This window comes from Erpetoichthys calabaricus, chromosome 12, assembly GCF_900747795.2.
Source record: "Erpetoichthys calabaricus chromosome 12, fErpCal1.3, whole genome shotgun sequence".
NCBI classification, from domain to species: Eukaryota; Metazoa; Chordata; class Cladistia; order Polypteriformes; family Polypteridae; genus Erpetoichthys; species Erpetoichthys calabaricus.
In genome coordinates, this window is record NC_041405.2 from 35,681,938 (window position 1) to 35,700,220 (window position 18,283).

Genomic DNA, 18,283 nt, shown 5'->3' on the forward strand with positions numbered 1-18,283 from the left:
TAATTTTTCACTTAAGCTGGCACTTAAGTCTTCAATCTGCCTCAAGAATGATTTAAGATATGAAGAGGTAGGGGAAGTGACGGAGAAGGTGGTACGGATGAGAATGTCGCTCATTCGCGTGCACCACATGGCTGCCCTGCTGGCCGCTGCCGAGAGTTGATTCTACAATAAATTGAAATAAAAATAAAAGAGGAACAACCTTGGAGGTCAATCATCACCCCGGAAGCGGATAGTAGACGTCGCATAGTATATGTGTACCAAAGTTCAGGTCAATAGGTCAAACGGTTTGCAAGCTACAGGTGATTTAAAATCCTGGACAGACAGATGAACAGCCACACTAGCGTTATTATATAAGAAGATAGTAATGTCAGTTATGGCGTATAAATTCATCTCAAACAGTACACAGCAAATGAAGGTGCCAGTGAATGAAGATGCGTGTTAGAGGTGTCAAGAGCAAAGTCACATGTGATATTTATTGTAGTCTTTTTTTTCATGTCAAAAAGAAAAAACACTTACTGATTCTTTTTTCCAAAAATTATTCAAACCTAGCAATCTGCCTTGTACTGCTAATACTGGAACAAGCTTTCCAGATTGTGTTTAAGGATCTGTCGATCAGCCTGCCAGCTGGGCCTGCCTGAAAGAATACGTGTACTGGCTGCTGTGGTGACCCAATCTGAACCGAATTACAGGCATAAAGAGTCAGCCATGGGGAAAATGGAAGGGCAGTAATTCACTGCTGTTTATTAAAAATGGAAACAAATATCCTTATCCTATCTGAAAAGGGTGTGCATTTAAGAAAGAAATACATTGCCATGAGCAGAAGATGCTGCAGATCAAAAAAGAATTATAAGAACCATGAAAGTATATCATGACAAATGAGGTTGTATGGATAAACTAAAAAAAGTTTCTCCCAACATTAACACTACTTCAAAAAAATGTCCTTTTGTTTTAGATCAGCCCTACACTTTGTTTTTTCTGCCTTCCCACCTCACCTTCATCCTGCCCTGCCTCTGAATGGTCTGGTCTGTAGTTCACACTCTGATGGTGTCCCTTGTGCTGTAGGATACTTTTATGCAAAATTGTTTAGCTCTAATAATCATCTTTACAATGCAAAGAATATGCCAGTAAATACTGCACAAAGAAATTTCTGATCGGTTGAGATTACTCAGGAAGCCGCTTAGTATTCTGGACAATGACTCCGACTACTTGTATAAGGTTTTAGCTAAAGAGTGGAGCACATTCAGTAGCTGCCTGTGTCAACTGTGTTGCTACAAGAAGTTCTATGTGAGGATGGTTCTACCACCACACATCAGACCTTATAATGAGTCACCCCTCAGCTGAGGTGGTATTGTTCCCTGTGTACACCCTGTACTGTAAAAGTGTAACTTAAAAGTATGCAAAATTCTAATCACTTTACACTTAGTACATCATTACACTTTGTTAATTTACTTACAGATAATTCTTGTTATACTGTATGTATATTTAGTATACTTAAGATTTATTTGGGATTAATAAAGTATCTATCTATCTATCTATCTATCTATCTATCTATCTATCTATCTATCTATCTATCTATCTATCTATCATATTATATAGTGCCTTTCACATCTATCTATCTATAGTATATATTATATAGTGCCTTTCACATCTATCCATCTATAGTATATATTATATAGTGCCTTTCACATCTATCTATCTATCTATCTATCTATCTATAATATTATATAGTGCCTTTCACATCTATCTATCTATAGTATATATTATATAGTGCCTTTCACATCTATCCATCTATAGTATATATTATATAGTGCCTTTCACATCTATCTATCTATCTATCTATAGTATTTATTAGATAGATAGATATGAAAGGCACTATATATCTATCTATAGTATTTATTATATAGTGCCTTTCACATCTATTTCTCTATCTATCTATAGTATTGATTATATAGTGCCTTTCACATCTATCTATCTATAGTATTTATTATATATTGCCTTTCACATCTATCTATCTATCTAATGATCACACTACCTCCACTGAATTGTTTGAACAGTGGTCATTGTGGTCACTAGTCACTGAATTGTGAACAGTGTGACCACAATATAAACTTTATACTTTAGAAATTACAGTCACTTTATGTCAGTAAAATTGTACACTTTTAGGAGATTCTGGACTGGCACTTGATAATGGAAGCATTTATTGTATACCTCCAATACAGATTCTGTGCCAACCCAAATAGTCTCTGACATCTTGTCTCTGTCTAAATCAGTCCTTATAATTGTCACTCTATAAACAGTACAGCTTTCAATGAAAGTAATTTTTCCCAGTATTACAGAGCCAGTTTCTAGTGGTTTAGCTTTAAATAGGAAACAAAATCAGATTTGGTAAAATGGTGGGAGCTTACATCAATTGTATTATATAATAGCACAGCATGTAAATGTTACAGATTGGTGTTTTGTTAATACACTTCTGTTAAATGGCACTCCAGCTCTTTAGCCCTGGCCTTTCTGTAGGCTGCCGGAGCTGCTATAAAGATCATTAAGAACTTAAAAATAAATTTCATTATGCTCCAAACACATGCAAAAATGTTTTAAGTTCCTTTTTTAGAATAATAAACTAGCATTCTGGTTTTATTTACTTTTTTATTTTCAGTTTTTCTGAGTCCCAGAGAATGTGAACATGGAGCTTTGAAAGAAATCATGAAGAGCACAAGCAGAAAAACCACTACCACCATCACTCGATAGCTTCCGATTTGCTCCGTCAGCTGTCTTGTGTACTGGTTTCCATCCACCTTAGCTCCATATAAGGGCATATTTTAAACAGAGACGGAGGGAGGAAATGAAGAGACGAAGAAAGAGAAAAAAGAGGCATTGAGAGAGTTGAGCAGCACAAAACGGAAGTGAGAGCACAGCTAACTTGCTTTTCACAGCAGCTTATAGAATTCAATCAGATAAGAGTGAACTCACAGCACAAGGTGGCCGGGTGTGAGTTGGAGTATGAAGTACTCAGAATTAAATCTCAGCCATTTTGCATACACTACATAACTATCCATTTTAAAAATAAACCACAAATAAACTGAAATAAATACGGGTTACCGATGATAGCCACATGTCATATTTAGCTGCAAATGCAACTAGGAGGAAGTTAAAAAAAAAAACTAACAGCAGATAAAGTCAGGCTGAGGTTTCTGAAAATACTTGACATTTCAGCCAGGTAAAAAAACACAAGTGCCAACAGGAATGAAAATATGTCACTGGAACTCCGCAACCGTGATAGTCAACCGAGCAAAAAGGGAAAATCATACCTGACCTCTGTAATTATCAGCTAATCAATTTGATTTTAAGTAAACATAACCTGCAACACTTTACATATCTGGCTGTTGTCTGTGTGGAGTGTGCATGTTCTTCATGTGTCTTCATGGATTCATCTTATCATATGCTGAAGTCACACAGCTTAAGATAATTGGTGATTTCTGAATTGTCCTTACGTGAGTGTGAGTGGACCCCGTAATGGATTCAGAGTCCAAGGGTTAGTTCATAGTGCTGTCAAGATCATTTTTTAGATCTTTGTGACCAGGACCATCTTAACAGCATCATAGATAGGCCCCTGGGCAAAGTAGTGCACTCGGGCCCCTGTTTTGACAACAAAACAGAAACGTACATAGGCATCCAAAACATCGTAGGCCCCTATGCTCCTTGGGCCCCCGATCAGTGGCCGTTGTGCCCATAACATTAAGGTAGCCTTGCTTGTGACCCCAAATTGAGCTAAGCAATGTTCTTTCAAAGCGTTCACAATTAAGAGAGTAGTTAGAAATTAGAAGGCTATAACTATTAGGTGGAAAAACGTGGACAAATGGAGACGTGACACACTTTATTTTCTGAATTCATTACAATATAATAATAAACCGAAAGAAGGGTTAGAAAATGGATCAAGAGATTATATATTTTTTCACATCTTGTAAATTATGGGTTACCTGAGAGCTAACAAAACCTCTGCTGCAATAACATGCACATGCAGCTTGTTTACAGTCTTTGACATGTGAAGAGACTCCCTTACTTAACGAACTCACTTGCAGAATGGCAAGGTGTTAACTGTGTGGTTGGGAGGAAACACTCAGATTGAAGACGTGATTGAAAATGGAAGTAGAATACTGATGTGTAGAGCACAAGTCTAGGGGGTTATGCTTAAAATATAACTATATATGGAATACTGTATGCACTTTTGGACTCCACATGTGAAAAAAATATAACAGCCAGAAAAGAGCATTCAGACTTGTTCTAGAAATGCTGAGTATGAATTAAACAAATGACAAAGATAGATTCTGGAGTCACAATGGACTTATTTTATAACTGTTGCATAGCTGTGGCCATAGGTGAATGGGAGCTGAAATCAGTGACAAAATTATTATAGAGACAAAATGAAAGCATCCATCCCTCCAACCATACATTATGTGAATCTGTTTAATACAATTCAGAGTCATGGTGGCATTCAGCGAATGTCAAAGTCCAACTGCAGGTGGGATGCTGGACCATTACAGGACACAATATTCATTTATACTGGGAACATTTCTCAATTCTACATTTGAATAAAAATGGAAAAATTAGAGTTAACTATAAAAACTGGAAAACTAGACAGCAGGACTAATTATAGTGCCACCATGCTACCTCAAGCTGAAACATCTCTCTATTACATAAAAAAATCCAGGAACGAGACAAGACTTTTTTCAAGAGATTTTTTCAAGTCCCACGAGATGAGACTTTGGCTATGAGATTTTTTAAAGTCACACCCTCCTCTCAATGATATTCAAACACACACACGGTACTCTCATCTCACATTCGTGTGAATGCTTTTGACAGACACAGTTCCTGCTCTCTCAGCTCTTAAGTTCACAATTAAAGAAGACGTATTATGTCCAAATCCTATTGAAGAATTTCATCATGAAGGGTTATCAACAGAAAAAATGAGTACACGGGCAATCCTAGCACCGAGAAAAGATGAAGTCAGACGAATTTACACGATTGGTTACACGGTAAATTGGTTACATGCGTATCAAAAGACTACGCTGAAGCAGTTGGTGGTGATCGTGCGGAAGATGAAAACATCAACTTACAATATCCCGAACAATATAAACAACCGTTAACACCACTCGGTCTTCCTCCGCACGAATTACTGTAGAAAGAAGAATGCATCCAAGAAAGATAATGTAGTATTTCTTCCACAAATAACATTAGACAACAAAGGAGATCTTGATGTGCCATTTGTATTAAAATGTTAACAGTTTCCCATTAGAATAGCTTTTGCAAAGACAATTAACAAAGCTCAGAGCCAAACATTCAAAAAAGACGTTTTATTTAATAGAGAGAAAGAAACGAAATTCAGTCACAGGCAGCTATATGTTGCGTTGTCTCAATGAAATTCACATGAAAATAATCTGTTTAAATTGTATATCCGCATCCCCATATGCAAGCAGCAGAACTACAAAGAGGCTAGTGCGAAGCACAGGCTCGGGGCTTGGTGAGCAAAGCGAGAAGGGGGCAAAGCCCCCTTGTTTCCATAAAAAAAACAAAACATTCTGTTAATGACATATTCACTTAGTGGCCATCTTATTAGGTCACCTTTTAACTCCATAATCCTGGAGTTAAGCTGGTGATAAAAGTCTTACTTAAGGATTGTGGTTCATTTTGACTTGATAGCATCACCCAGTTCATGTAGATTTGTTTGCCAGCACATTCTTGCTGTGAACCTTCCCTTTATACCTCAACCTGGAGGTGCTCAATTGAATTGAGATGAGGGGACTGTGAAGGGAACTGAAGACGTTGTCATATTTGGGGAACCAACTTGAAATGATGTGACATTGTGCATAATCCTGCTCAAAGAATCCATTTGGAAAAGGAAGGTTTGTAGCCTAAAGGGATGCTGATAGACCAACAACAATGTTTAAGAGCACTGCCACTTACACGTGACACTCGGTTGGTATACAGAGGCCTAATATGTGGCAAGAAAGCATTCTGCATATCATTACACTACGATGTTGGCCATTAGAACAAGACAAGGTAGAATATATTGGTTACACTGGATTCTGTCCCTGCTGTCTACTTATTGCAGCAGACTCTTACAACCAGGAGTCATTTTTACAATCTTTAGTCATCCAGTTTTTGTGACTTACAAACCCACTGTAGCATTGTCTTTCTGTTCTTAGCTGATGAACCAGTGTGGTCTTCTGTTGCTCTGCCCTATCCACTTCAAAGTCTGACAGCTTTGTGCACAGTAATTGCCCTCGTCATACAGCTTTTGTAAAGAGTTGATATTTGTTTTCTTGTGGCCTTTCTGGTAGCTTCATCTAATCCTGCCACTGACCTCCCTCATTAACAAGCTGTTTTTTTTCCCCACAGAACTGTTCTCTACTGCAGTGGGCTGGCACCCTGCCCAGGGATTTGTTCCTGCCTTGTGCCCTGTGTTGGCTGGGTTTGGCTCCAGCAGACCCCCATGACCCTGTGTTAGGATATAGCAGGTTGGATAATGACTGACTGACTGACTGACTGACTGACTGACTGACTGTTCTCTAGACATTTTTTTTATTCAACACAACATTCTCTGATAGCTCTAATGACTATGGAAATTCCAAGGATGGCAGTCATTTCTGAGATGCCAGAAACCTTACATCTGGCACAAACAATCATACCACAGTTGTTGAAATCATGTGCTTTGGCTGTTCTTGTGTATGAATGAACAACAACTAAACCCTTGGCCATTCTTATGAAGTGTGAATTGTCATTGTTTACAATTAATTTAGTTAAACCGAGTCCTGGATCCACTTTAAAACTGAAACTTCAGTGTACACCTTTGTGTTTAGTAACAAACACGTGAGTTTCCTCCTGTCGCTCTGCTTTCCTCCCACCCTCCTAAGACATTCAGGTTAGGTGAACTACCATTGCTGAATCAGTCCTGGCTCTGTGTGTGTGTGTGTTCACACTGTGAAGTACTTTCGCCCTGCCTGGGTGATGTTCCTGCCTTGCGCTTTATGTTTACTGGGGTAGACTCCAGCTGCCCTGTGACCCTGTTATGGATTAGCTGGTTAAGAAAATGAATGGACAGAATTATTGACTGCTTCACAAAATACATTTTGGTGAAAAAATGTAAGACTTCTTCAGTACGACAGTTAAAGTCTGACTGCTTTGTTTTTCAAAGTTTAAAGTGAATATCTGTGATTTCCTCTATGCACACTCCATAGCATTGTTGAGAATAAAAATATTTGAAGTAAATGAGGAACTGAAAAATAATATCACAAGGGAGCAAAAAAAGTTGATATGTTTACACTTTAAAATAAAACTATTCTTAATATCTGTACATCTGAAGTTATTTTACATCAAACAAGAGAAAAAAATGGCAAGAGTTTAAAGGCAGAGTTACCAGACTCTTAGGCATGTAAAGAAATGAGATTCCTGTGGTAGGGTGAAATATCTTAAATTTTCTTGCCCTTATTAGAGATTATCTCCCTTAAAGATGTGTATTTACAAAAAGCAAAAACAGCGTATAATCTAGTCTTGGTTCCTTTAAATTCATTTTACTTGTTTTTTTCTTGTGCTATTTTGAACTGCAGGCAATTGCAAATATGGCAATAGATGAAATGCAAATCCATTTTTATCAAAATAAATTTAGCCTTAATTGTAAATGTATTTGATAGTTTTATAAATTAATTTATAATTTATTTAATGACAATTGAAGATGTGAGTTCCAAAATCTGCTAATTACACCTTTTGGTAAAATTTAGTGAACACGTGATTATGACTTTTCATGCAGTTGGTCATGCGCCAAAAATATGTTTGAGCTTCAAAACCTGCTAATTGCAACAGTGTAGCGCTATAGTTTTAGGGATTTAGTTTCAAAATCTGCTGATTTTGGAACTGAGCTCTTCAATTTATGATTCCCTTCCAGCTTTGACATAACTTTGCAATTTTGCATACTTGTATATTTGTGTAATTAAAATAAAAATCTGAATACATTGTCTTAGGTGCATTTTTGAAAACTGTAACTTAAGAGGGGCTTTGAGTACTTACCAGTAAGATCCATGGTTATTGGTCCTGGGGCAGAACTGCATACCAATGTTAATCTTGTTACTTGAACATTTGGAACATTTGGATCTAAAAGAAATGAAGAGAAATATACAGTTTGTCAAAGTACCTGAAAGCAAAGGGCCAGAGTAGTGAATATGTCCTCCCTTCAGAGGCCTCAGCATGCTGGCTGGGACAGATGCACACCTAGTGACCTAAACATTACATAGGTAGACACATAGATCTTCCTTGCTTACTAATGCTATTAAAACTCAGTTAGTATAAGGTTGCTTCTTGGCTGCCACCTAAATGAACCTATTGTTGTAGCAGTTGAAAGTGAACTGAAATTCAGAACAGTACAATAGTAATTCAGCAAACTAAACATCAAGGTAAAAAGAGAAAGAGAGGCCGAATGAATATGTTCATAAAATAAAATAACATATTCAAACCCTCTTAACCCAATTCAGATTTGCAAGGTGCTAAATCCTATTATGGCAACACTGGCACAAGGCAAGAAACAATCCTGGACAGGGCAATAGTGCTCCACAGCAGGGGTAGGCAACGTCGGTCCTGGAGTGCCACAGTATGTGCAGGTTTTTGTTCCAACCCAGTTCCTTAACGAGAACTCAATTATTGCTGATGAAGCACATATTGCTTAAGTGACATTTTAATGCTTCATTTTAGTGGTCTCGCTTGTTAAGATTCTCCAACCTTAATTGCTTATTTCAATCTTAAACTGCTGCATTCAGTGTTTTAATTGCTCCTTATTAGCAATAAGATGTAAAAGACAAAGCAGCCAGCAGTTCTCCAGCTAGCTTTTTTCCAAATACATCTGTGTGTGTTCATCATGCACGGTTTGATTTAATAAAACACTTAATAGAAAAATGTGACAGACTGAAAATGATCTGTTTTAGGCTTCAAATCATTTGGATGATATCCTTGGAAAGGAAAAAAATCTACGATATAAAAGCCTTACATTGCACAGACTAACAAGCCATAAAATTAAATAAGGTCTGAGATTGGCAAAGATTGGTTTCTAATTAAGCAATTGGGTTGGAATTAAAACCTGTAGCCACTGCGGCTCACCAGGACCGACATTGCCTACCCCTGTTTTACATCTTATTGCTAATAAGGAGCAATTAAAACACTGAATGCAGCAGTTTAAGATTGAAATAAGCAATTAAGGTTGGAGAACCTTAACAAGCGAGACCACTAAAATGAAGCATTAAAATGTCACTTAAGCAATATGTGCTTCATCAGCAATAATTGAGTTCTCGTTAAGGAACTGGGTTGGAACAAAAACCTGCACATACTGTGGCACTCCAGGACCGACGTTGCCTACCCCTGCTCCACAGGACCAACTTGCAAACAATCACACTCACACTCACACAGGACCAATATGGAATAATCAATCAGATTATATATATTATCAAACAACTTAATCAGCACAGCTTCGGGGATGGGAAGGAAAACCGGAGTACATAAAGGAAAACACATTCAGACAGAAGAAGAACATGCAAATCCATGCAAACAATGAGTGGGACTGAAATTTGATCCGTGATGTGCTACATAACCACTTCTTGCTAACTGAACATCACTTTGCACATTATAAATCCAAAACTTACTTAAAGGATTTATCATATGTAACGCTTTTCACACCAAGTCAGAATGATATATCACTTGTTGATTTCCTGCACTCTTTTTGGATCGATGTCAGGCAGCAATGTGTGGCATAAGGTAGCCATGTTATTAATCAATTAGTCTCATACTACTGTAGCATCCTAGACAATTCAGTCTATTCTACTTGTGACTGATTCTCTACTTTTATCTTTTACTGCTGCTAAATTCCAGCTAATCTACACTTTTTTCTTTTTCATTTGAAAATGTTGATCAATGTAATTTTATATGACAGAAGAATTTATGCTCTTCCTTGCATCTTCATGATATAATTAATAACTCTTCATCCACTTAAACATGCTGATGAGCTGATCTTCATAAAAATGAGCTGCATTTATCTATCAAGCAAGCAGTGCAGAACAGAACAGAGAGGGCATTGCCCGTTTTGCTAGGCTTTAGCGGCACACAAGGACAGTTAAGACCGCAGATTTAAAAGAGATTCAGAATTTCAGCTGCATCTGCCACCTGCATTCCTAAGTGAAAGACTAAACTGCAGCTTGAACCAACACTTTGGTCAACTCTGTACTTCATTTGATAACAATGGTGTAAATTAGAGATGAGCTGGCACCTGTGTAGGGTCTCCTTCAGACAAGAAGACACCCAGATGGACATTCATTTTAGGCTTGTGACTGCAAGCTGAACCCTGACGACTGGATGTGAGGGACAAAATAACATTCCTATAAGCAGGCACTGTATCTGTAACTTGAAAGGACCTTAATCCAATCATCACAGGTTATATTTTCCATTAAAATGAAGTGCATTTTTCACTTCTGTCTCTTTGGGATAGCTGAAAGCTAGAACATCTTTTCTCTTGGCGAACTAAAGGCTAATAATCCACTCTCTTTGGAGAACTGAAAGCTGATAAGCCCCTCTAATGGGGAAGCTGAAAGCTGCTGAGCCACCCTGTCAAGCCAAGCTGTGTGCCAGTGACTGATTCCAGACTGAGAAGCAGCATTACTTCAAGAATGGAGCTTCAACACCTATAATTTTGTGTGAGAAAGAGTAACAGTTTTCTATATGAATTTGCACACGGCACAGCGAGCTGAGAAAGGAAGCATCAGAGCACACTATGATCAAAGGATTAAGAACCAAAAACCAAAAGTGTTCTCCAACACAAGAAGAGTCCTCTGCCTTAACCTGGAGGAACAATTGCAACAACTCGATACGACATCAGACACCATCCTTAAAGACTTGGTACCCTAAAACTGTTTACAGGATAAAGTAATTTAGACTTAAGTATGACTCTCTTCTATGCGTGCATTCAGATTGCATTTACATATTCTGAGTTGCACTGTCATTGCTCAGTCATTACCAGTCCAGCTCCAATGCAGCAGTGGTGTTGTTACTGTGGAATTGCTGTGTGTGGAACAAAATAAGCAGCTACTGTGGAATAGAAATTAACTGCTTTCAAGCTACTTAGGGTTAATGGCTGAGAAAAGCCATTTTGCTCTAATGGCAGGTTATTCATACAGGTGTCTGTCATAAGACAGGGTGCAGGAAGCCGACCCAGGACAACTTCCAGTTTCTTTAGGAACGTGTCTCATTGACATAGGAAAGATGACCTTTCCTTCTTTAGGGTCTATCTGACAAGCAAAAAAAAAAAAAAATGAGAACAGATGGCCCATTAGCGTGGTAAAATAAAATGCTTAAGCAAACAATATTATGCTTTTTGATTAAGTAAGGGGAAGGGGGAGAAAGAAGAAACTACAAAAAGCCAATCAAAAATTGGAACTTTGCTCTTCTGTCTTACAACGTAGAATCCAGGTAGTCATCTGTGATTGAATAAAAATCTAAATGATTGAACTATTCCTGTCTTCCTCAGGGGGTTTCTTCCACACTACTCATTTTACTCATACAAGTACACACAGGACACACAGTAACAATGCCTAGTTATGCTGTGGCTACACTTACATCTATAATGTCTACTGTAGTAAGAGACAATTAATATGCAGTGTTGCCAACTCTGTGTAAGTGGCCATGAATTGCCGCGTTAGAGTGGGCATATATGGGACAAAACAGCAGAGGAAATTACTAGAGAGGTCTAAATGTAAAATTACTTATTCAGTGTCTACTGTGTGCACGAAAGGGACTTGTGGAGTATTTCTGTGGACACAACAGTTCAAGAGAAAGCCATGCAAGAAATGCCGTTGCTCCGTTCAAGTGGTGATCAACAGATAATCTAGAAATATTTGTAACTTTTTAAGCCTTTAAATATAGACTGCAGAACAGTCTGCAGAAGAGCAAGGCAACAAAAACTGATTCCATGGCCTACATACATCAGGACCTTACAGTGAATCCAAGGCTTCTTGCATTACCATTGTTAGGAATTTCTTAAATAAACTAATTAGAATAAACGGTTGCTAGAGATCATGAAGCAGGTCATTACAGGACATCAGATAGCCTATACACTACAGAAAATCTACAATATGCAGATATTTCTTATTTCATCGTTTATTTGGTGGTTGTGTACAACATTGGCCTAATCAAGTGTCAACATGCAGTCCCATACCTTGAACAACTGGACCTTCTCCAAGCAGGGATTTCTTATACTTGGCAAGACTCTCATCATCTTTGTCAAGCTCCTGAATCTCCTGCAGGGACTTTTGGGCAGGAGGTTTGTAGTTCAATTTAATTTCAGACTCATTTTCACACTCGCCCTCTTGGGATGTGACTGCCTCTGTCTCTGACATTTTGTATTAAATGGTGGAAGAGAATTCAAGAAATGATTGAAGATCTGAAAGAAAGAAAAAAAAAAGAAAGAGCATAGTGAGCTGCCAGTTCAGGTTTTTCTGGGGCCTTGATAGTTTGTAATTACCTACCGTGGTACATAGAGAAGATCCATTAAAACTTTGCACAATTTACCGATGATTTTTAACCTTTAATCTCCTCTATCTATGAATACAGAAAGCCATCACTTTGCTAAAATAGATAAGATGAACACTATAGAAAACTGGATATGAAGAGAATAGTGAAATGTACAAAAATTTTCTCTACCTGCCCTGTCCCACTTAAGGTCAACCACTCTCAGGTTCAAGGCAGGGACTGACCATGGAGGATGTTTAAGGCCATTGCAGGGTATGTTCATGCATAAACATGCACCCTTTTGTACCACGGGCCAATTTAGAGTCACCAATTAAATTAACTTGTAAATCTTTAGTGTATAAGAGGAAAATGGACAGAAACACAGGGAGAATGTGCAAACTCCACATAACGAGTGATTGGGCTGGATTTTAAACTTGCCTGTAGGCAGTATCACTAAGGCTACATCCACATTGCTATATTTTCACTTAAAAATAACATTTTTAAATAAAAATGATCTCCACCAACGCTAGCATTTACACATCATATACAAAAGTATTCCCATCCATACTACAATGACTAAAAGAGTGTAGCACAGACATCCTAAATCATGTATATTGCCGTGCAATTTGGGCACAATATTAAGCCTGGTTTGCAGTTGCCAGTTTCTGAGTCGGCTCAAATTTCAGCTTCATTGGCTGTTATTTCATATGCAATTTGAGAGTGGTTGTGATATGAGTTTGCACAAATTTCAGTCAACTGTCTTATAGTGTGAATAGCCTCATACTGTAAGCCAATTTTCTGATGTTGCTGTTAGAATTCCCAAAATTCATTGTGCAGTGAGTGACCCATGTCGTGGCATGTCAATCAGACTGAAAGTGGTCATGTAGTTTGAGAACACATGAGACTGGCGACTCTATCATGCAATGTGAGTAGTCACTTAACCGCGATTTCTAAAAATCGCAGAGAATGCAATTTACAGTAGATACATAGAGCAACACAACAAGTGCTAAGGAAAGTACCTTTCTTATGCTCACTGTGCTGAAATGTTTTATTTTTTTTTCATGAAGAGTGACTAGTCAGGGAATAAGATGTTGTAATTAAGCAGGATCCAATCTGGGAAGAGCCACCTAATAAGCAAGACTCTGTTTTCAAAAATCTTCAATTTCACCAGTCTACCCTGAAAACAGCACTGCTGTTTTTAAAAGTCTCCAGCTCTGGAGAGGCTTTTCAAAAGTGTTCATTTTCTTTTCTTTCTTTTTTATTTTATTGAACTTATTAAAATCAAATAACATTCCATACACATAACTCAAGTTTTACAAAAAGAGAAAAAAAGGTTTGAAACAAATCAACCCACACCCCTGAAAAGTGTAAATTTTCATTGGTTGAAAATGGCGGTGCCCAGCAGTGGGCTGGCGCCCCGCCCGGGTATTTGTTCCTGCCTTGCACCCTGTGTTGGCTGGGATCGGCTCCAGCAGACCCCAGTTACCTTGTAGTTAGGATATAGCAGGTTGGAAAATGACTGACTGAAAATGAAAGATGACAACACAGGCAACTTTCTGCATTTTTAAATGAAAGTGTAATAGTCCAGACGTTGGTCTTCTCATATCTATGAATCTAGCACAATTGAGTAAATCCATCATTAATGCAAGCTACACACATTCTCATTTTAAGCAGAGATACCGTATACTCAGACATGCTAGAGGTGATCTTTAAGCTCTCACCTCCTTGTGTTATCCAAAATTAGATGGCTAGATGATTGATCTTTAAGCATTGTGGGTTAACCCCATATTAATCATGCAAAGAAATGTGCCTGAAATTAGGTTACTTTTTGTGCCTGTAGTCTAAGCTTTAAGCCGCAAGGAGAGGAACAGCACCAAAACTGCAAGTTGCATGGTGTGCCAGAAAGCTGGTGATCAGACGCTGCGGCAGCTGTCAAAGCTCTCTGAACAGGAAACGTTTTTTTTTTCTTTTGTGGGCAAAGATGTATTTTGTAAGGACTTTTTTTTTTTAGGACTTAGAAAAGCTTGACAAAGTTTATACATGGAATAAATAAAGTTATAATTCCGCTTATTGCCAATAAACATTCAAGGGGAAACCCTAAAGTGCTTTTAAAAGAAAACAAGTTTTAAACAGCACCTTCATCTTGTCTTTAAAGAAGCTGCAATTACCTGGAGCTTAACCTAGCTTTGAGAGGTCCACTATTGGCCCACTCACACTTACACACCAGTCACCAGTTAACCACCAATCACAAATAATAATAATAATAATAATACTAATAATAATACACAGCTTTGAGATGTGGGAGGATAACCAGAAAAAAATCACCCATGAACATGGAGAGAACATGCAAAATCCACATGGTTATTGACCAGGCCGGGATTTGAACCAAGTCAATAATTTTATGTAACGTAAAATTTTTAAGATTATTTAAAATTTAATTAACAAATATATTGATCAGGCCAGGATTTGGGCCATAAAAAAATATGTAAAATTTTTAAGATTATTCAGTATTTAATTGAATAGAAAATATATGCTGTCCATGTAGAATAACCCAGAAAAAGCATGTACTGTAAAGTAAACGGAAAAAGGTATATTCATGGGTGTGGGGCATTTACACACTGTCGTCAACATGGCTTAATATTTTCAGTGGTCAGTTAAGATCTTAGGAGTCAGTAAGCCCTCACATGTGCAGCTGAAAGGTGGACAGTTCCTGCCTGATCTTGTTTGTGAACACTCTTTATTTGTAGTCAATATAAAATAAACATTCGTCATAGATTTGTCAAGGTGCACACAGACTTTGACCAGTGTAACCGGTTCAAATCTGCTTGAAAGCTTTAAACGCAGGGTAGGGTTTAGCAGCACCTTTGAATAAAAGTGACACTAATGAGGTGGGTTACAGTACATGATGTGCTCCATCAGTGCTTTGTTTTTTAGGCTATCAGTCATTCATTATATTGTAACATTTATTTTAAATTATTGATGAATGGCAGCAATGTAAGTTGCTTGCACTTTTGAGGTCAGTTCTCATGATGGCTTCATTTTGTTCTCATTTTTAAATTTGTTAGGTTAACTTTAAATTATGCAGGTATGAAGGAGTATTCCTGGCATTACCTCCAGGATGGTACAATTTTCTACCAGTATTGTCTCTAGTTCTGAAATTGTCTGTTGTTTGCTCTGTGTAAGTGTCATATAAATAGTTGATGCTGTTAATAGTGCTACAACAAACAATAATTTATTAATTCAGAATGTTTTTGTCTTGTCTTATTTACAACTTTATAATTGAAGTAACAATATATTTTCAAACTCACTTAATCCAATTCATGGATGTAGGCCCTGGGTGCAAAACAGGAAGCAACCCTAAACAGGGTGCCAGCTCTTCATATTTCACAGTCTGTTCACAGGTAGCCATGATAAAAATTACAAGGCCTTCCAATAAAGGGTAGCTTCTGGTTACATGTGACTCTGATTAGTCACAAGTTCACCCTGACATTGGGTCCTTCTTACTTACTGCGTTCCTTTTTAATCTGTGATCCTCCATATCTGACTTAACTCTGAATGTTATGAGTTTTTGCTGCCTTTGCTGTTCTAAAAGATTTAATTTTTTTATATTTTTTCATTTTCATAAAATCCACTGTAATAATGAAAAGCCTTATGCAATGAAAGGCTGACTGACCAAACTCTTCTCCAATACCACATTCACTCATTTTGTGCTCATTAGATAGAAGAGGATGCTGCTTTCAGTACATGCAAGTTAGAACCCATTATAAAAGAAACCCGACTGGCTCTCCTACCATTACTTCAACAAATATTTCATAGCAATGACAAAGAAACAGACAGCATCTCAGAAGTCTACTTGTATCTTCAAAAGAGTGCACTCACAGATAATATAAGACATCTCTAGGAACAGGACATTTCAGTTAGCTGCTTTTCATTCATTTTCTGAACTTCTATCAGTAGGACCAGCACCATCATTAAGGGCGCAGATCATAAGCGGGTGGAAAAACCCAGCTGGACGGGTTAGCTGCTGAACAGTCGGTTGGTGCACTAATAAGCTTAGCCTAGGATGCAAAATAACCCTAGCACTGGCACTGGCTATCAGTAACGTGCTTTTCTCATCATTTTGTCTGAAACACATCTTGATCAACTCAAGATTCTCCATTCTTGCATGCAGCCTTAGTATAGTGGGAAAAGGCTGTTACATTTTACCTAAAATTAAAAACAAAATTACAAGGTACTGTTTAAACTTCCTTAAAAAATGGCAGGAAGTATTGTGCTTAATTAAACATGCTGAACGCCTGCTAACCATTGCAATGTCTCAGTATCTGTGAGTGGTTACTCCACGTGAAAGCCTCTCAATTTTTTGCTGTTTGGATGGGTATGCCAAATCTGAGTTGAATGTATTACATGACTCATTGATTTATAATTACATTTGTAAAACCAAACACACGAAGAACAAAAAAACACCAAGACAACTGTTCACCTTGGTTCATGCTGTGGCTCACCTCACCTAATTTTAATGGGTCGATGGTCTTCTGGGGCTGCTGGTTATGATTGTGTTCCTGTAACAAGCTGTAAGCTGCAATGCAGTCTGCTATATGTTTGGTTAAAATGTGAATCCGCTCAGTACAGAGCTCACCTCCTTTGAAAGCAACAAGTTCCCCAACTCCCTGCTCAGTTTCCATGTAGCGTGCTAATGCAAAGTTGGACTCCTTTTTAGAGTTTTCAATTATAGTTACCTTTAAATAACAATAAACATTTTCATTTCTCTCTATCTAACAAAAAAAGCGTGCACTCTAAAGCACGCAAGAATAAAGAAGAACTTTTTAGAGTGAGTCCTTTATGTCAGAAAAATGAATGCAGAAGTTTATTCGCATTACCTTCCCCACGGCTGCATTTTTCACACAACTCCAACATCACTCAGCTCTAGATTAAGACACAAACAGCACTTACCTCAGCTGCCAGAACCTTCTCTTTTGCTCAGTTCTTTTTTGCTCAAATTTTTGCAGAATGCTTTGACAGGAAACTAAGACGTGACACCTGATTGGTGGAATGAGAGGAACCGAAGCGAGAGATGTCCTTCTGTAGAAAGAAGCATTTGTGATGAAAAAAAAAAACAGGAAGCCCTTGAGAAATCGCTTTGTGACTCAACGCCATTGGATCTGCATTGCATTTTTCATTTAATTCACAACCAAACTGTGCTTCCCCTCCATGCCAATTTATTACATTCCACTGCTGAATTGGGTCGCAGGATGCCTTTCTGTCTCAAGGCCCTACTTCATTATTCTGTGGATGCCTTTGATTCCATTCTTGGAGTCACTTTTAGCCAGGTGATGGAACACAGTAACTCTTTATGTCAGAAACTACTCTACTTTTGCTATGAGGACACCATGGTAGATCTCCCTGCAGTGGCCCCATCATATTCTTGGTTACCTTCTCTCCACTGTCCTGTGAAACATTCATACAAAGGCTATGTCTCTCTCTTATTTGTGCAGATCTGCCACCTTTTGTCCTTCCTTATTGCCTAGCATACATACAGTGGTGTGAAAAACTATTTGCCCCCTTCCTGATTTCTTATTCTTTTGCATGTTTGTCACACAAAATGTTTCTGATCATCAAACACATTTAACCATTAGTCAAATATAACACAAGTAAACACAAAATGCAGTTTGTAAATGGTGGTTTTTATTATTTAGGGAGAAAAAAAAATCCAAACCTACATTGCCCTGTGTGAAAAAGTAATTGCCCCCTGAAC

The 18,283-nt window shown here is 37.8% G+C and overlaps 1 protein-coding gene across 2 annotated transcripts in view; it reads right to left on the minus strand.

Moving 5' to 3' along the window:
- The window catches only part of LOC114662076 (rho GDP-dissociation inhibitor 2-like), a 30,543-nt gene extending 12,926 nt beyond the window's left edge, over positions 1-17,617 (minus strand). Inside the window, exons 1-3 of one of the 2 annotated variants that reach the window (XM_028815397.2) lie at positions 17,482-17,617; positions 12,239-12,463; positions 8,059-8,142 (exon numbers count right to left, since the gene is read on the minus strand). In XM_028815397.2, the coding sequence (XP_028671230.1) occupies positions 8,059-8,142; positions 12,239-12,419 (265 nt within the window). In that variant the 5' untranslated portion in view covers positions 12,420-12,463; positions 17,482-17,617. Of the gene's footprint in view, positions 1-8,058; positions 8,143-12,238; positions 12,464-14,356; positions 14,437-17,481 lie in introns of those variants that run through there. The other variant, XM_028815398.2, reaches the window with a different exon arrangement.
- Positions 17,618-18,283: the final 666 nt, after the last annotated feature.